The 20791-nt window shown below is 37.2% G+C and overlaps 1 protein-coding gene across 1 annotated transcript; it reads right to left on the bottom strand.

The window, feature by feature from the left end:
• Positions 1 to 1050: 1050 nt before the first annotated feature.
• LOC140950518 (A disintegrin and metalloproteinase with thrombospondin motifs 18-like) lies at positions 1051 to 18923 on the bottom strand. Its single transcript, XM_073399759.1, has 16 exons — positions 18664 to 18923; positions 16057 to 16123; positions 14217 to 14245; positions 13768 to 13834; positions 11705 to 12030; positions 11295 to 11445; positions 10721 to 10911; positions 8099 to 8185; positions 7470 to 7585; positions 7356 to 7372; positions 6768 to 6870; positions 5597 to 5725; positions 5128 to 5275; positions 3281 to 3373; positions 2641 to 2801; positions 1051 to 1972 (listed from the first exon to the last, which is right to left on the bottom strand). Exons 2-16 carry the CDS (start codon positions 16109 to 16111, stop codon positions 1690 to 1692), a joined length of 1956 nt encoding a protein of 651 aa, XP_073255860.1. The 5' UTR covers positions 16112 to 16123; positions 18664 to 18923; the 3' UTR covers positions 1051 to 1689.
• Between the last annotated feature and the right edge of the window lie 1868 nt (positions 18924 to 20791).

The raw sequence follows: 20791 nt of genomic DNA, 5'->3' as shown, positions 1-20791 counted from the left end.
ATTCTAAATAATGTACAACTTGATTTTAAACTGTATCTATGAATTGAAACTCCGTTCACAGCGACATCATTCGTAAAAAATTGCAAGTGAAGATAATCGAAATTAATCGAAACGTGGGTTGTGGTGAAGCAAAAGTTGCTGTTCATTTGCTATGTTTCTTTTGTGTTAATTATTGTTTTGCTAAAATTCGATGTAAAGTTAAGACTGTGGAAAACCCAATAATATTGCATATAAATGGCCATTGAAGGGAAAAAAATATGATGAACTCACTCTGCAAGATCCTTGTAGGCAGATAGCGGAATACGTCTCAGTTTGTCGACAAATGGTTCCATCTGGCATTTGACCAATCGGCTTAGCAAGACAACAACCCTTTCGGCACCACATTTGGCAAGCTAAAAAAGAAGATAATGCAAACTGGAGTGAGTATCTGGACTTTTTGTTTATAACGGAGATATAATTTTCGGCGCGTGAAACTTACAAAGACATGCAATGGAGGAATCAATTAATCAATCTTTATTTATGTAAAAACTCATTCAGGAATACAAAAAAGTGTGAATCTGTTTACAAGTATACTACTTACAAGTTAGTTACAAGTCAAAATCTAAATAGTAATTACGTTAGTACATTATTATACATCAAAGTTTAAGCTTAAAGCCTGGAACATGAAAGCTTGTTATTTTAAAATACCCACTACAGATTGTGAATGTTTCAAACTTTAGTTTGAAAAATATTAAGGGAGACAAAACGGTTTGCAAACAAACTTGACTGTTTGATACAAATGTAGGTTAGAAATTGACTATTTATGTTAAACATTATACGCACTTACGGCTACGCACGTAGTAATTGTCAAAACCATCTGTTCGTTTGCTACAAGCACTCTGCCTAAAATTGCGGGCTGTCACAGTATCATTAAGTGAACATACCTACAAATCATTAAAAAAATATCTTTTCAATTTGCAGACTGCAACAAATACAACAAACAACAACAACAACAAATTTTATTGAAAACTGGAAAATAACTAATTACATTACTTTCCCACCCGCAAATAGCTTATAAACTTATCGGGACGGGGGGTGCTGAAGGCATATTATAAAACAAGATTTATATATAGATGGACTAAATAACAGTGAAGACACTACTATACAGTAAATAGAATTTAAACTACCATAAAACAAAGCAAGTATATAACGATTACGAAGAGAGGCTAACCTAAAGTATTAAATAACTTAAGTGTTTGTTAACGAACTAGCCTCATTAATCATGAAATATTGTGTCAAAAACTGCAACACTATGGTGTTCGAGATACTGCTTTGACGTGGATCAAAAGCTATCTGGAGGATCGGACTCAATTTGTCCAGTTTGGCTCCCATCGGTCCTATCCGCGGAAAATTTTATGTGGCGTCCCGCAGGGCTCAATTCTTGGACCTCTTCTGTTTATTATTTACATTAATGATCTTCCTAATGTCTCTAGTCTCACTCAATCTATTAATATAAGCTTCAAGCTTCGTTAGGCTTCCTTGTCACATTAATTTTATAATTTACTTAACAACTTTTGTTCATGTTGTATAAGGTTTTGTGAGTGACTAAATAAATAAAAAATAAATAAATAAATCTCGCTCCCCTTATACCTCAATCCTTTCTCCCGGCGCTTCACCCTAGATGTGAAATACAAATTATCTACGACTGGACTAATTACCTACTAAGAAGGGTTTGCATTTCATGCAAAACAACTGAATACTCTTGGGAATTCTCTTGCTAAAACACTGGACAGAGGGGCGAATGATGGTGTGCGTAATTCGTGCTAGAATACATAATCGTAAATATCTGCTACTTGGGCAACAAAAAAAAACAAAACACAACCCAATGCAGTAGCAGTAGTCGTAGTAGTGTGCAGTTATCATCGTAAAAACCTTTATTTGACAGATTCTGTATTCCGTATTTGGTCCTTTACAGCTGGCCTCAGCCACCGGTCTGCAACAACAACAACAACAACTTTTATTTAAATCTTTCAATTATAGAAGATAATGCTTTATCCCCGTAATTAGCTCCTCAGCTCGTCAAAACGAGTGCAAGAGAAGATCAAAATCTTACAAAAATGCAGTTAATAAAAGAATAGAAAACTGGATGCAAAACATACACACTCAACCGATAGCTAACTGTAAGTCCGGCACCATGCGGTAGTTTTAGTTTTTTTGCTCGTCGCTAGTACCACATTTCACATCACTAATTATACATTGTCTTTTTTAGGCGTTGTGCTCAAATCGGCACATATTCTACTCTTAGGAGTAGCATTAGGGGTAGTTCCTATTTATAGTGTCCATTAAGAATCCAGTGAAACAGAGATCGTATATTTAAGTTGAAAATGTTTAATAACACAACTTATATGAAACAAATTATGTAGCTGAAAGCGTGAAAGTGAGTACCGGACTAAACACATATTAAATAGAACAATGCAATATTCCGTGCTCCACTTTAAATAAAGATTTCATTTGTTGTTATTACCCCCCAAAATTTTTGTTTGAAAAAGAAGATACAACGTACCAACTTTTGTTTCAGCGCTGTTTGTAATGATTGTATTTTGAGATGTTGAATAAAAAAGATTTATAAAGTTAGAAAAGTTAAAGAATAAATAGTCTTACTTGATGCACTGTCGGCTTCTATGCTGAACTTGTTGAAATCCATTCCCGCACTCACCACTACAATCAGAGTAGCTTCCCCAGTTAGACCATTTACCAGGTCCCTTCTGGGGCGTAGTTGGAAAACCTATTCCATGGTCGCCACATCTTCCTTTTATGCACCACTGACAAAAGATATTTCCGAAAGAAAGAATGGAAATGCCATTTAACTTGATTTATTCTGTGGCTACTCAAAAAAGTAAATAATGCGAGTGCTAAGACACGTAAGAACTATTTATTTACTTTTTAAAAAGGACCGTAAGTAATTCAACGTAAATAATTTTTTAAAAAAACAATAGGCCATTTGCACGATGACGTTTTTTTCACTACTACGACCAGAATCCTTCAGGGTTTTGTTTTCTTGTGAAATAATAAAATGATGATAATAAATAACGATTTAGAGGCAGTACATCCAAAATTAAAATTAAAAATTAAATATAAAGGAAAAACGAAAGGGATTCTGGTTCTATCAAGTAAAATGATGTCATCTTGCCAGTGGCCTATTACGGTACTTAATGTTTGACTGTGGAAATAAAAATGAATAACGTACGAAAATTGGATACAGAATGCAAATGAAAACTGTTTAAAACATGGATTGGCCTACCTCGTTAGGTCCACATTTCGTCCCATCAGCGACTACGACTAATTTGCTTAGTATGGCATAACCTTTGATGCATTTTAAATGCGCGCACTGATGCTGTAACATATAAATAAAAGAACATAAAATTAACATACTTGCCATCTGTGGAGACAGAGACAATATTACATTAATGCATGATTAACAGGTCTTACAAAATAAGGCTGCCAAAGTTATCCTTGATTTGCCCAACTATGCTTCATCTACCGACGCTCTCAAAACACTCGGATGGCCTACCTTATCTCAAGAGCGCCATTTAAATAAATACATTACCACTTTTAAGTACATCCACGGACTTGCGTATCACAATTTTAATATTTTGAGATTCCTCTCGTTTAAAGGAAATAGGAAAAGCAGAGACATTTTTATCAATGCGCTAAGGAATGGAACTTTTTAGACGCATATTTTTTAAAAAATTAACTCTCTTCTTCTTTTTAATCGGAGCATAAAAAACGCTGTATTTTAAGGTATATTTGTGTAATATTTCTTCCAACGAGGACAGCCGCATCAAAACCGAGTAAAATTCGTCAAACAACGCTCACCCTAGTCAGAATTAAATTTCATTGAACTGTTGTGCTGAATTCCAAAAAGTTTGGGGAGTTGGGATTATTCAAGGGGAGCAGGAAAGGAGATGTGGCAAGAGAAGAAATTTTCTTCTACTCTCTCCTCCCTGTGATCGTCAGCTAGGAAGGTGGTGATTGTCAGCTTGCGAGGTGGTGATTGTCAACTAGGGAGGCAGTGATCGTCAGCTAGGCAGGTGGTGTTCGTCAGCTAGGGTGACTGTGATCATCAGGTAGGGAGACTGTGATCGTCAGCTAGGGGGGCAGTGATTATCGGCTAGGGAGGCAGTGATCGTTAGCTATGGAGGCAGTGATTTTCGGCGAGGGAGGCAGCGATCGTCAGCTAGGGAGGCAGTGATTGTCAGCTAATAAGGAAGGTGGTGATCGTCAGCTAGGGAGGCAGTTATTATCAGCTAGGAAGGCAGGGATCGTAAGCTAGGGGAAGCAGTGATTGTTGGCTAATAAGGAACGTGGTGATTGTCAGATAGGAGGGTAGTGATCGTCAGCTTGGGAGGCAGTGATTAGCAGCGAGTGAAGCAGTAATTATCAGCTACGGAGGCAGTGATAGTCAGCTAGGGAGACTGTGATCGTCAGCTAGGGAAGCAATGATTTTCAGCTGATAAGGAAGGTGGTGATTATCAACTGGGAAGGCAGTGATCGTAAGCTAGGGAGGCATTGATTATCAGCGAGGGAGGCAGTGATCGTCAGCTAGGGAGGCAACTTGGCCAAGCAGTTAAAGCCATTACTTGAAATTCAGAGGCTCTAGGTTAAACCCTCACCCTGACCGCTATATAGCTGGATTGTTCTCGGTAGACACAAGTTCAAATCTTCGGCCATGCTTCTAAATGCCCAAATGGTTTGTCTCCTACTAGTTTGTATCCTTGACTCCGTTGTAAAACCTCTTAAGGAGATAATTGAGCATTTATAACTATTTATCGTCTAGATAATGAGTTTACGGATAATTCAACCGCATTTAGCCTATTAATAACGCCCTCTTCTTTCCCTTGATTCGATTTACCACAACCTCGTTCACAGGCCCTCCTTTCGTCCACTGTAGAAACTTATATAATTAACTTTATATACAGCTGCCTTAATTGATATTACAAATTGATTTATGTTAAGTCTATGATGAGTGTGCCGTTGTCATATTGATGTAATACAGATTTATACAGCGAAATATTTCAAGATAGAATTCATGAGAACATGAGTTTCTGCATGATTGAAGACATGAAGAATCAAACTAGTCAGTTTTACCGTCGCAAATCTTTTCCAGCCTTTCCCATAATGTGCTTCACACTGTCTATCACCATCAGCTATTTGACCAGGAAGTTTATCGCGAAACTCAAGAGGAAGGGACGGACCATCCACAGTGGGTCCATCATCGAGACAATGTGACCTTTTGCTGAGGAAATAATATGTAGTTTTCTTATGAATCAAAGGTAAAAAAAAACAGAGTCGGGTAGCTTGGTTGACTGATAGAGAGAGAAATGAGCAAACTCTATAACGGATTGATAAGGGGATGAGTTGATTGGAGAGTGGCTAGGTTGAGTGATGGGCAGGTGATTAAACACTGGCTGCGTGGGTGTTGTAACTTGGTGCACGAATGGATGTCTAGAAGGTGGACGTGCTCTACCATATTGACATATATATTGATGTCAATTAAGGTATCAATGAAATATTCTACTGGAAAGTAAACGAGATAAGTTGCAGTTGCTAAACACACCTGTTAGAGAGGAATGGTTGAATAACCTTTCTAGAGCATTCGGACCACTCTGATGCGTGTTCTCCTCCAGGAATAACATCGCTCATGATGTGTCCTCCACAGTAACCACCATCATGACCAAGCCCCAAGCTGATTTAAAAAATATGTCATTATTAACAATAATTTATCAAAGGTAGAGGTGCTCAGTCTAGCAAATGGAAGTTTGAGTGGCTCTATATACACGACTCTACGAAAATATAACATGAAATAAAAGGTGGTTAATTACACAAAACATAAAACAATGATAGGGAATTTTATATAATTAACATTTGAATCTCACGGCAGTTCTTTGTTACCCTGACCTAAACAGCCTACGAGTCAATGGGTAAATAATCAGTAAATGTGTGGACACCAGAAATTTCATAATTTAACCGCTTTTAACTTTAGGTTACAGTTACCTGATATATAAAAAATAGATCTTATATAGACACGAGGTGACGCTAGATCACAGTCTCAGTAGGTTGAACTATCGGTAACTAACCATAATAATAAAAATAATAATAATAATAATAAACTTTATTTATATTGTCGGAATATTATTTATATTATAGGAAAGTCCAGGGGCGCGGCTACTAAGGCCCCATTGACCCTTCTACTAGAGGAAAGATTTCTCCATAGCAACGGGGCCTAAATAACACAGATCATTCCTTCTTCGCTCAACAGACTTCCATACAATCCAATAGATAGATAGATAAAAAGATAGTTTATTACTAATCACATTGCAACTGGAAGTTGAATTAGGTGATTATTTGCAAATGAATATAATTACTTAAAAATATAACTATATTGAAATATGCAAGAACCTAATACTAGAAAGTCTAGAAAACTCTATATGAATGCAAAAATAATATTGTGATTTGTTGAAAAATAGAAATATAGAAATGTCATAAAAAGTAATTCGAAAAATTGTAAAACTATACTAAGTAACCTATTTAAGCCCTGAGGGCAATGAAAGTAAAGAAAGCTACTCCGACATCTGACAATATATTTTCCAGAAAGCTGCTCCTTTCTTCTTACCTTCAAGAATCTTTAACCAATTAAACTCGTCAGTTGATTGCATGCTCTAGCCTAGAACGCGTGAGAGACGGATACCTCTCCAAGTGATGGGTCTCAAGTGGGCAGATTTACTTACTTGTGTCCTGTTTCATGGGCAATGTGAAGTGCCGTTTGAAGACCCTTGTCGTGATTTACATTTCCAGTAGGCCCTGTACAGATCCCATTTAAAACGGCGCGACCTAAATGGAATTAAATGGTCAGCAAAACTGATCGTTTTAACAAGGTTCGGCTACCAGCTCGTATACAAAAACGTGTTGCGACTCTTTCCACTAAGACAGGTTTCTTGCGAGCATATAAACGTCTATTATGGCAACCGTATCCGCATTTCCCAACCTCAATACTTATTGGAGAGTCGCGTTACTGACTCTTACAATCCTTTGTCACGTTAGTTATACTTGATATTGGCCAGAAGCAAAGAAATGAAGAAGCACGGATGACTGTTTGTATGTACTTCTAAAAGAGAATGTATCAAACATGCTGACCAGATCAAAAACTATAATGTTTTATTGTAAAAACTGTCTTCCAAGCAATTCTTTTATTTCCAAAGAAAATATTTTGCCTTAACATTAACTGAAACTAGCGGTAATTCAAGGGCATAGAGAATATTACATCACGAGAGAGTTTCGGCGACCCTCAGAAAACTAAAAAAAATGCTAGGACTTACCTATACCCTCAATATGACTGAAAGTAAAGAAACGTTTTAATGTAATTAGATATAAATGTTAATAATCCAATACAAATAAACTTGCATAAATCAACAAACCGTCAGAATTCTTACTTTGACACGTAACTAAAGACATCGTAGGGTACTCTGGATGCTTTATTGTCTTGTTTAATTTTGTCCCTTAATCTCTTCAGCTTCCAATACGAAGAATTACTCAAGCTGAACATATACTGCAATAAAGATTTTAAAATAATGGAGGTCGTTTAACAGTGTTCATTGGTAACGGTATCTGGAGGCACTGAGTTCTTCTGAAAATTGAAAAATTCAACAGCACCAGAATCTACCAAGTGTGGCGTTAATTTCGTCATCACCAAATTAACTTGAAATCACAAGTTGCAGTTTTGATATCCTGTTACCTTCAAACTGTTTGAATGAAATTACATGATAGTCAGTCTTATATCCCACGAACGCTCCCTTATTGTCCTAAGTTACTGACTTTTAAGTAAATTCCTCAAAATTTATTATAAGTGATTTACGTTTCAAAGTGTATACATTGCTCAATATTAATAAATTTGTCAATTAAAAAGTGATAAAATTTAAGGGGAAACTTAGGTAAAAGTTAACGTATCGCCCAAATCGCATGCAATGTCGAGATATATTACACAGTACCGAAGTCACTCTAATATCTTGACTACTAACAGATGACTACACCTCCTCTGCCAGCTCAATAATATTCTTAGTACCTGCGCGGGATCTATCTCGGTAACGTTGGTGATCACATAGGTAATTTTTATCTTTCCCATCGAGAGGTCTTGAAACATGCCAGCCACCTAAAAACATTCATTGTTTTCACTGCAGTCATGTTATAAAAAGTTTATTCTTAACAAAATAAAAAATAATCGAATACAGTTAAACCCGCAGGTAAGAACTGCATTTTTTTACAACTTACCATAAAAGGTTTCTTACAAAAATATATACGGTAATAAGCACAAATTTAGGGTATTAGGTTCTTAAATAAAATCTTATTTTGTGAAGAAAAAAAATCTCTTTTAGCTAAGAGTACTAAGAGATATTCAGCTTATTTCTTAAATAAAATCTGCATAATTATCAAATTTATTGATTTTGCAAAAATGACTAGAAGAAGAGGAACTGAAGCTCCGACCGTAACCCTAAACCTAACGTGAATTTTAAAGTCCTCCTTCAAAACATAACATCCATGTATTGTAATCACTCAGCTCTAACCAAAGAGGGGAATTTCATATATCCCATGATGCTTTGCGGCTAATTGCTGTCTTCTCTCCGCGCTGGAAAGAGCGTTCGAGGGTTTCGAGAGAGACTTTGAACGACCTGAATTTCAAGATGCAGCTCATCCAAGGTAAGTTTCAATGAGCCCTGTTAATCTTTGGTATCTGATTGATAATGTAAAATGTCTCCATGGTCATTTCACGCATTATTGCTCTCGTTTACGACCCTGTTAAGCCATGCTGTTTTGACTCGCAAATGAATATTCATTTAGATGACTTTCAATTATCGAAAACTGTCTTTATTCTAAAAAGGTTTTACCCTAATAAATTATTTAAATCGGCGGACAAGGGGTGCTTGATACTAGTTCCACGTTCCGACCTCTTTCGACCTCGCGATTTCTATGGGTTTGATTGTTTTGAAATATCGCATTTTCTGCCCTTTCTCCCCTAAGATGCAAGGCGAAGGTTTCAATTTCTTTATGCAGCTTTATGCTAAGTCCTGCGAAGATGGGACATTTTTTCGTGAATTCGCTCTTTTGACGCTGATCAAAACACAAATATTATTTCTTGAGGGTATGATGAGTGTTTAAATTCAACGGTTTATAGTATTAAAGCTTTTTTGTCTCATTATTTTAGGTAAAATTGGTTTCTCATGTAATGGTGGCTTCCGGTCGCAACCGCGCGAGGCGAACTTGAAATATACAGCCCAGCAAATGTCATGGAATAGCACGCCGTAAGACCTCAACTGGCGTATAAAACCTTTAACCGACAATTCTTTTAGGATCCATTGTAAAGAAGAAGTGGGTGTTTTTGTATATATATTTCACAATTTCTTAATAAAGCTTTTTTCTGTTTATGTTTGACAATGATGCTTAGCTGGTGTTGTGTTACGAAAAATATAGAGATGTCTTTGTTATTTTTATTGTTTGTTGGAGCTATTCCTTTCCTTTGAATTTTATCTCCGATAGACGTCACTTTGTACTTTAACGGTCTCGGTATTTTCGACTACATAAACCGAGCTTGTTGAAGTAAAAGCATGTGCGGTCAACGAACGGTTGATGTACTGCATTGATGAATTATTGAACTGACAATATCGCACCGCGATCACAAACAAGCAACGAAGAGAAATCTCACACCTAGAATATGTATTTAGTTCAAGACAAGTACGTGGAAATCGCTTGTTAATCCATGGAGAGCTCTATCAACGCACATTAAAACAGGACGTACTGAAGCAAAGATCTTCCTCGCTGGGTTCTAAGAACATTTGCGTCAGCTGCCTTGCGATCGTAAGGCTAGTTAACTAATAATCGGCGGCCAAAACACTTTCTTTGTCTTAACAAGAGATATCTTTGGAACAGTAAAACGAAAATCGGCAATAGATCGACACAGCAAAAGTACAAAAGGTTTTATCGGCAACACAAGTTGCTTTCCACCGTTGTTCAACTGTCGCGTCCCTGTTGAACTGATGAGAACTGATAGGATCACGTGCGTTCGGAAGCTTGATAATATAGTACGAAGCGATGCATCATGGGATATATGAAACTCCCCCCCCCCCCCCCCCTTTGCTCTAACCCTTATTATCAAAAAGTAATGTTAAATTACACTTTATAATCTTATTTCGCCAAGTATACAGAATTGTATGATAATAAGAACCCGTTTTAAACTAATTCAAGGCTGGGAAGGTTCTTGAGGAGTTGGGGGTAGTTTGGGCCTAACTGGCAAATTTTAGTTTAACAGGTTCTTTTAAAACTAACTTCTCACTAGTGGGTTTTTATTGTATCAGACATAGGGTGGCATCATTTCTGAAATGTATCACCACGGTCATCTCCTCAGTAGTAATCTTTGTAGTCCTGTATCCAGGGGACTGATATTTGTGGTCTTTGCTTATTACATTCAGGTATACAGCGCTTGTTTTTACACTGTAGCTGCACCTTTTCTCCGGAACTTCTTGCCAGAAGACTGCTCTAGCTTGTTTTCTCTTTCAAGAAAAATTTTAAACACTCCAATTTAATGGACTTTGAATTTAGTTCTATTATTTTCATTATTGTATTGTAAACAACAAACGATCAGTTGATTGATTTTGCAAAAAGCTATCAAAGGGGAAAGGAAAACAATACATACCATATTAGCAACAACCAACAGGTAGTTTTCAACACCTCCCAGGGAATTGTTTAAGGACCCAGAGTATTTCCTTCTTAGAGGTTCAGGGTACAGTAACGCTGCTTTCAGAGTCTTGAATACCGGAGTACTTGCTGTCACAGGCGGAGAGTCTTTATTTTCCATGGATCTCTTTGAACGAATATCTGCCTCATCTGTGAAATAAGGAACAAGACTGTTGGCTGTTTTAGCTACGATTAAACTGAACCCATCCATTATATGACAAACGAATAGCAGTAATCTTATCTCTCGATTATCGCAAGTCATTAGCTAAGATAATGGACCTAAAGGTAGATGAAACTGCTAACGCATTGTAACACAATTCTACGGTCAATAACCTATCTTTATTTCAAGGGCTTTTATCAACGAAACAACTCGTTTCGTTCCTATCTAAATATTTGCAATAAACTTATGCTATCACTTGGAGTCACTGTATTTTGTACCGAAAATGCGAACACAAACTAATATTAGCTGAAAAAATAAAGCATATGAACAAAAGGAGAGAAGACAAAAATAAAAAATAATTTCTTAAATTTACCTGTTTTACACGAGGCAACGCTGCCTTCAAAGAAAGATCTTCGATACACAAGATGGGGCGTGGCATCTCCACTGCTCGTCACGTGTTTAGCCAAATGTGCAGGAAGTGGATGCACAAGAAATGTATCGCGTGACGTTTTCACTAATCCAGTCTGACAATTTAAAATTTTGTTGAAATTTAACTGATATTTTTCTAACAGTTACATTTAATGTCTTGGCACTGACTCCACCAGTCGTCTTTTATGATCCATACACGGCTGCGACATTCGTAGTTAAAGAACACGAGCAGAACCGAAGCAACTCCTCCTCACGTCGTAAAATATTTTGCGCTCCAGTGATTAATAACAAAGACAAATAAAAGACTACTGGTTAAGAGTCAGACCTCTTAAGAGATAAAGAGTTTTTACTCACCAGACCTCCATCGTTGCTAAGTGCGACTGTAGAGCTTGGATCTGTAACAACATGTCCCAGATAAAAAGTGTTTGGCGGTGCTGGATGCGAAGCTGTTGTGCCGTCACCGTTTTGTCTCACTAGCTTCAGATCTGGAGCTAACAAGTGTTCGTTTCGTCTTAATCTCAAATGAAGTTTTTTGCCAAATGTATCCAACTTATAATAGGAATTCTCGGCATTATGAACTGCGTCTCGTTTACTCCTGACCGGGCTCGGATGTAGGGAATAAGACACGAAGTCTCCCTGATTATTGGACAGGTAAGGACTGGCGACATCATATTCAGGAACTTGTAAAAAAAGGGGAAAAAAAGCAATTGTTTAAAGAAAAGAAAAATTGAGTAAACTGTAGTCTTTACTTCCAAGCTAATACTGCACGTGAAACTTAAAGGTGAAGGTCTGAGTTGTACATTTAGTTTTCGTTTAATTTTTATGTCGTCATGTGATAATAACTTTTGCCTACAGTTAGTTCCTTTTCTGCAGTAACCTGTTATTTTTAACTCGCGGGGACGCGCGAGCGTACCACGAGTTATTGCAGGGACAGAGATATGCAAATGAGTCACTCGCTCACTCGTAGTAGACGGACGTCGTAATTAATCGGGTCCGAACTAGAGAGTGCGAAGATCTATCGTTTCCGAAGAAGCACGCACTCTCCGAAGTTCGGTGGGATCAAATTCTTCGCTGGGAGCGTGCATCGATCGGCGTTCGCTGCTCAGACTCAGAGTTTTCTTTGTGGCAAATTTTTTACAGCACGGTTAGAGGTCTTACCAAATTTAAGACAGTAGGAGTCTTTCAAATGAGTACAATGGTTAACTTGGGGATTGGTCAAGAGCCTTTGACTCGTCCAGGCGTTAAACTTGACGAGAAAATGAGCAATTACTCTTCTGACTCCGAAAGATCACGGGGGATATACAAATTCCAGCTTGCTGGAAAGTGATCTGAAAGTGAGAAAATGTCATGCCATGCTATTCTTAAGAACCTGTATGGTCCGAAAATGGATGTGATTTTGACCTTTAGCTTCAAACTAACAGCAGAAATCGAGATAAGAAAACATATGTTTTGCCTCCAACTTCGCAGACGAGGTGTATCGGCTTTGTAAAGCACATGTTATGTTATTCATTCGTTGCCATGAAATGCGTTGACATTGTTTTTTTTACTGTCAATAACTCGGTTAATGCGGCTCGATCATACTGAACGAATTTGCTGGCGGAAGTTCCATGGATAACGCACTAAGTTAAAGAGTTTTCGACGTAGTGACGTAAGTAGCCTTCGTGGTGTAGTGGTAAAGTAAAGTCGCATATAGCCGAAGGTGCTGGGTTCAAGTCCTGCTTTGTACTCTCCTTTCTTTCTTTTTTTTCCCGTTTTTGGCTTGTTTTGTTTGCTTATTTGTTTTGTAGTTTTTCTATTAATATGTACCTAAATAATTGTTAGTATTGTGTTTCCAGAGCAAAGATGGTATATTAAATATATTGTACATGGATAAACAATCTGAATTTCTATCATTTCCTACAATTTACTGTAGGAAAACCAGAGTTGATAACCATTTGATCATTTTCTAAACAACGTTCCCACGAGTTGACGATAGTCTTTCTTTGATTTTCTTTTTAGTCCCCCTTTTTTTCCACTTGCTGGTTTTTAGGGTTTTCGTATCTGGCTTTGGTGCATTTAGTTTTGGCAGTTGACATATGTATACAAGAAAGGATGGTTTAACTGAAGGAGATTGCTCGATTACTTGGATGGCCCTGAACACGCCCAGATATCCGTGAGGTGATTGTACGCCAGTTAAGTGGTGAAAGTGAGTGATGACACCCTTGTGTCGAAACCTAGGAGAGGTGAATACCTCCTCGTGATCACTGCGTGATAAGTAGAATAGCCGAACTTGTTATTTCATAAAAAATATTTAAAAAAACCTCGCTAAGTCAGCTAATCGTACTTCATGATTGTTGCTTTTTGGCTCACCAAAAAAAAACGTGATTATTACAGTGCTTAAAACAAACTAGTTCTCTTCAACCGACCACCATAATCACCTTTGTTATGATCCTCTACACCGAAAAAATGTTGAATCTCATCTTTGGTCATTTGGTGATGGAGATTCTATTGATAAACCAAAAACACAGAATGAGTATTTAAACACTTTATTGTTAATTATCTATGTTTGCATGAACGTACAGCAGTTTTCAGAAAAAAAAAAAAAAACATTGTCTATCAACTCGCATGCAAAAATCACAAACTAAAACTTAAAGCTACATGAGAAAAAGAGGAAACAATTTAACTAAACACTTTACACGTAGTACCATTTGTCTGTACTTTATTCTAGTTAAACATTTCACAAAATCGTAGGTGTAGTTGTCGGATCTGCTTCCGGTTATTTGTCATTTCAAACATCTTTGACGCTTATTTGTGGAACCGTTTAACAAGACCTAATAACTCATGAACGTTTATTGCTATTCATAAATTTGATAAAAAGTGAAGTCACCTTAGGTGGAACTCCCTTTACACCAACGTCTGTTTACAAAAAGAGAAAACGGAAACGATCAATTTTTTGTGAAAACATTTAACATTCGCTGCATAACAATAGCAAATGTAAAGACATGGACAATGGAAAATTATGTATAATAAAGTAATTATGATCGGGACAGAATCGAATACAGAATTATTAAACAATGAATTTTAACTTGGAAAAGATCGGTCAGCAGCCCCACATTGGGTGACTATTTACTCGGAAAACACTGGGAACTGATCTGCACAGGATTCCATGTTTTACGAAAGTTTTTAATGATATTTAAATATTAATTCATTGCTTAAATAATACTTGCAGGAGTAGTTAAAAGTAGTGAAAAAGAAATTATTGTCCAAATAATAAAAACTTTATGCTGTGCGGCTCGGTTAATATTTAAACCAAAGCAAGCTAATAGCTGTGGTCACACAACAGAATGTACCTAGGTAAACCGATTAACCTAGGGCAAATTCATCTAAAATCTAATGAGGTAAATGCATCTCGGGTTTTGTTTTACCTAGAAAGGTCACACTACCGATATCGGCTGCCAAGGTTTTCACTCAAAATTTTTTGGCGCGTAAATTCAAGACAGCAAGATGCTCAGGGATGTAGCCAATCAAAGAGACGTTTTTTCTTTTTATCTCGTTGTTATTTCTTACGCTAATTCAAAGTGCAAGGTGCAAAAGGGCGAAGACGTAGACGACTCGTGTCCCCAAAATTTCTTTCACAGCGTGAGCTATGTCTGTTTCTGTCATCAAGACTTTCGCCGATGAGCGTCTATTGGCTAGCAACCTCGGTATTTCATTTTTCCTTAGCTATCGCTTTAGGGTAGCTGCCAATAATAATAGTAATAATAATTTAAACATATTTGTACAGGATTGCTGCATAAGTTTTAAGAAAAAACTGCTATCAATGCAGGTCCTGTAAAAAAAAAGAGAGATTAAAGATATGGATAACTTGACAAATTACAATAAAATAAGATAATTACATTAAAAGGAAGATTCGAACAGTAATAAATTCTAAGAATTCTTAAAAATTTTTGCATCTTTGAAGAAAAAAATCGCGTTTTGTTTCATTCTAAGTTAACTTTTTCTTAAAGTTTTGTGGCGGAGAATGTCAAGGGAAACTCTATTGTTCTCGAGATCCAAGCCCCAAACGATAAAATGCCCCGAGGTAAGTTACCTAGGAAAAAATCGGTCAGAAGAACTGGACATTTTATTTTATCAAAATCTTGTAATAAGGCCATAAGTTATCTTTTCGTAAAATTGCCGTTTTAGGTATAGAGTATCCCTTTAAAAAATCAAGATTCCCGGGTAAAAAGTCTGTAGAGTGACCACAGCTATTATATGGGTATTTCTGTGGTGGTTGCATCATATTGAACATTCCAGGAACCCTCTAGGCGATCTATCTAGCCATCGTCATTTTAGACGTACTCTACATAACCGATTGACAGAAGAAAGTAATCGTCGCCTTCTTTTCTGTTACTTACACACTCTCACCCACCCTAGTCCTAGCCGTATTTACCTTTGACTAGTATGTGCGAATTTTTGCCCTCACCTTTGCTGGGTAGGATTTCGTTTCATTGGTCTGTAATTGATATTGATTCAACACTTAATTACTTAAGTCAAAGTTTATCCAAAACGAAATTTGGGTCGTTTGATTTATTTGTTGAAAACCATTCTCAGCAAAAAGAGCAAGACCCAGACAATATTGTTTCTTGCTGGGGTATATTTTTTGGAGGGGAAAGGATAAAATCCGTTTTAATTACATTGCAATTCAAAATTCTACATTAAGTTTCGAAAAATGAAAAAAATTATACTTCTCTGAAGAATATAAAACAAAGTGGCAACGGTCCATAGCCAAAGAACAGCCATACTGAAAAATACCTGAAAAAGAATATAGCGAATATCTTACTGTGACAGGCGCGTAGCTACATGTACGCACGGTGCGCACGTGCATACGAGGGTAAAAAATAATAATAAAATAATGAGATTTAAAGAAAACAATAGAATGAAGGATAAGACAGATTAAAGTTAATTGTCTTAAAAGCATAGTTCGGCTCAATTCATTTAACAACGGATTGTTAGATTTTTTTCTTTTACACCCAAATGTCTGCTCCCAGAAAAGAGAAGTGATTCATTGGTGGACCGAGTCTTCAATGGTATATATATCATCATCATCAAAACCTTATTAACATGTCTTAGTAGCTCAGTAGCCGAGGGTAATATCCCTCTACTAACTGGGGACACTTAACAATATAATTAAGAAAACCTATTAACTAATAAATGATCAAAAGCCTATTAACTATTCGGTGCTATAAGCCTAGTTATACACTTGATATTAGAGAAACGGCGAAAAAAGCGCAAATAGCTCACTAGGCTGGATGTTTTAAAGCGTAAACGCGTTGATTTCACTTCGGCCTCTCCTCGCACTAGAAGAAGAGGGCACGATTACATCAACGTTGGGTGATCCGTCGGTTAAAAGTAATGTGGCAAATCAGAACGGTAAAAGAATCACAACTGATTTGTGTTAAATGTAGATTTTATTGGGTTTTAAAAAATTTATTTCATGGCACGTGGACTACAAAATTATAAAAATAGGATTTCAACGTTTCGAATGAAGTTTTTCCGATTTAAGCCTGTACAAACACGTTAACAAGGAATGTTTACTCTTACCTATACAATTGGAACAGTACCTTAGGAAATTTCTGTAAGCATATGATATGTACCCTCGAAATTGCATTTTCTAGAAATAATTATTCAGCTTCGTCACTGAACAACTTGTCCTTTCTCCTGTTCAAATACCAACAGTTTGTAGTTTTCAGTTTTGACATTTTGAGGAATCCAGAGCAAAGGAAATTCGAATTCTTTTACACAGCTTTCTTTATAAATTCCTGAATACATTGCCTTGACTGACATTTAATTTTGAGTCATTTAGTTAAGCATATGAACTTTAAAGCTGATTTTATCCAGATTTGTTTTCGGTGTACAGCTGATTTTATTCAGCCTTCCTTCCATTTGTTTTGTGATGTTGTAATAAGTTGATCAGTTAGTATAAATAGAGTACTGTTATGCCTGTTTTTCGATTTAGCTACATTTTGGATGCACATGCCTGTATGATTTACGTCCACGATCGAGCTGAAGATTAAACTGTTAAGTCCAAGTTTGAGTGCTGTCCCGTTTTTCAGTTGTAGCAGATCCTGGTACCGTGGAATAGCGACGAGTTCCTTTCCCACTAGCCAAGCGAGTTGCAGAGTTAGTTTTCCCCCTTGTTGTTCACACGCCGAAGTCGCTCGAATTACCTTGACACTTATTTCCCCGATTTGTGCTTAGAAGGGCAACACCTATCGTCACATTTGCAAATAAAAGTCTGAGATACCACCAGGTTGTTCGCGTAGGCGCTATGGTTACACTAGAGGATTCATAAATATCTCGGATTCAGGATTCCGCACTTATTTTCTTAAGAGTATTCAGGTCATTTCGTAATCGTTCATACTAAAAACGCATTCGGATTCCCAACAGTTTACACACATCGATAATACTGGGTGGCTTTGGCAACGACGACGGCGATAGAAACGAGAGCAACGTCAAAAAGCAAAAAAAATTTGCATGTGTGTAGCACGCTTTTTGGTGCATTTCTTTTCCGTGCACGAGCGCCACATGGAATTTTTTTTTCAAGACGTTGTTTGGAGTGAAAAAAAAAAAAAACACGATGATTAAACTTGGGTGCGGTCCCAAGGATTCAACTCCAGTGAAATTCACCTATTCATTTGCCGTTTTGAGCAAGTTGGAATGAACGCAGAAAAGTTTGACACTTTCATTTTGGTTTTACCGCAAACTCTTATGATAGAAGGAGGAACGTATCATTATTCGTTGGAAGAATTGTGTACCCTACAAACAATAGCAGAATCAAAGGTAATTAGATACAAAGTATTCACCTTCGATTTCGGGTCCAAAATCCTCAGAGACTTTAGAATGAGACTATAAATGCTTAGAACAACATTGACCGCACGGTAATGGAAAAGAACATCACAAAGTTTACGTGGAATGGTAAAAGGGTTTTTTTACAGGGATTATTTTTATGAAGACCTTCAAGCATGAAATATCAATTCCCTCCCCCACAGAGGGACTCTCATTATCTTGACTTTTCTTAGCACTTTGTAATTGACGATAACAGTTCCAGCTAAATTTCTCGCCTTCTACAACTCGCCGATGGCGCAAAATCAAAGTCCCGCAAATGATTAAGAGCCAAACAACGCGTAATGCCCCAAAAAAGTGAGAAGCGCACAAGTTTGGACTCATCGTACAACTACTTTAAGTCGATTCTCGCAGAAACATCACCGCGGTAACATATTCTATATATATAAAGTGGGACTCAAAATAGAAATACAGTACTATTCCTTAGTCATCAAGCCAAGACTACTTACCTGCCGTTTTCAGCTTACCCGGCGGTGCTCTAATCAGTCTGAACAGGTTCAGGTAAATTCCTTCTGTAAATGGAAGAGAAAAGGAATTACTAATTAAACTTTTAAGCTGTTCGTTTCCAGAAATGTGTTTGTCCTTGCTGTCTGTAAACGTCAACTAATCACACATGCATATGTCTTACAATTCGAACGATAACTGTTTGCGAACAATACTAGACAGTTAATCGACATTTAATCTGGCTACCTTGGTAGCAGAAGTTGAGACGGAAAAAGTCTCTCGAACTAACATAGCTGGGTAGCAAAAACGAAAAAAAGACGAACTTGTGATCAGACTACGTGCCAATACGTTATCAGATAATGTTACCAAGTTTCCGGCCCAAAATGATAGTCTAGATTTCAGCTTTTAATATGACAAAAGCCCCTGTTGACAATTGAAGTTTGTAATACTTTTCAAATGTCAATATATTACAAAGTGATTGAATCCCCCGCAGCCCTTCTTCATTTTTTTCTGCCATAACAAGAAGAAATTTATCTGAACAAAAAGAGGCGATACTTAAAGTATTTTTTGTACCGAGTTGATTGTAAGTCAATTAAAACAAAGCTGGCAGAGTTTTGATTTTAGCTCGCTCTTTAAAGTTCTGAAACCCGGCCGGGCAAGCAGCTGAAACCCCCGTTTGAAGTGAACTAAAAATGTCGACTTCCATTCAATGAGCCAACCGACAACAGAATTCACTTTCAACCTGACAATGGCGTCAAGATGCTAACCGAGTATGCTGCCAAACTGTTGGTCGTTTTTACACTTTTAATCTGTATGATCTTGAACGTGATCAGCTTGAAATTGTATTTCGTAACTGCGAGGAAGGCTTTTTGAGTGGGCTGGTTTGTATTCATTTCAATAACATAATGTGCAATCTTAACGGGTTGACATATGCCCGGCGGATCTAATTCACACGGTAGAGAGATTAAGATTCACGTTTACGGCACACGGCAAACGGCAAACGTCAGTTGAGAATTTATCAAAATAGAAAACAAGCAGATAAAAACAGTCCAGGACGATTCTTTTGGATAAAACTAGCATAAAACTACTTATTTTTGTGTAGAAGCAATAAACACTAGACGAAAAATAAGGGGAAAACTTGGTCACGTGGTACAAATTCACGTTTGCCGTTTGGCGTAAACATGAATCTTAATCTTTCTGGTAATAAAATATTGACATGACACGGAAATGGTTAGATCAGTATTTCCCAGTCTATATCACTTACATTTTATATTCCCCTGTTTTCTTTTTTCTGATCTTTTTCTTATGCGCCCCTATTATTAAAATGATTTCGTACTGACATTTAGGGACTACCGTGTATGCAAGAATTATCAGGAGGTGGTTTGTAACTCGGGAAAGGGGACAAAGTGTAGTAAAACAAGAAAAGGGGGGTGCAGTGTCTAAATCAAAGAGAAAAGAGGACCGGGTTGTTGACTTCTAATTTTAGATATGGAAAAATACGGTGTGACATCAATATAGAAAATATCTGAAAGTTACATGTGTACGGAAATACATCACAATAGAACGCATTACAGCTAATAATAATGTAACTTCTGAATTTGTGTTCATTTAGCCTGAGAAAACAGCTGACATATTCACGACGTCACCACCTGTTTCCCCGCGAAATGAAGGAGCGTAGAGTACTGTACAGTACCGCAAATGATCCCCAACCGCAAATGATCCCGTGACCACAAATGATCTCCAAAATGGACCGCAAATGATCCTCGACCGCAAGTGATCCTTAAAGTCGACCGCAAATGATCCCGAAAGAAAATTAGGAAGGGCTTGGACTCAAGTTAGCGGATCATCGTGTCGATTTTATTATTATTACAATAAGTAAGATTAAAAGCTAAATTTTACTTCTCAAATAAATGTATGAATAAAAACTAAATGAAAAAAATCAATCAAGTGTAAAAACGAAGTCGGTCTTTTACCTCATGCTAAAATGTAGCCTCCCCGTAGACGTCCTTTGGGGTTCGTTTGTCACGCATTCATTTCTCCCCCACGGACGTACTGCTAATGACAGCCTACATTTACGTTCACCAATCAACTGAATGCGTGACTAATGAACCCCAAAGGACGTCTGCGGGGAGG

This window comes from Porites lutea, chromosome 10 (assembly GCF_958299795.1).
Source record: "Porites lutea chromosome 10, jaPorLute2.1, whole genome shotgun sequence".
In the NCBI taxonomy this organism is placed as follows: Eukaryota; Metazoa; Cnidaria; class Anthozoa; order Scleractinia; family Poritidae; genus Porites; species Porites lutea.
The sequence above is the reverse complement of the archived record's forward strand: the minus strand, read 5'-3'. Positions and strand labels throughout refer to the sequence as shown.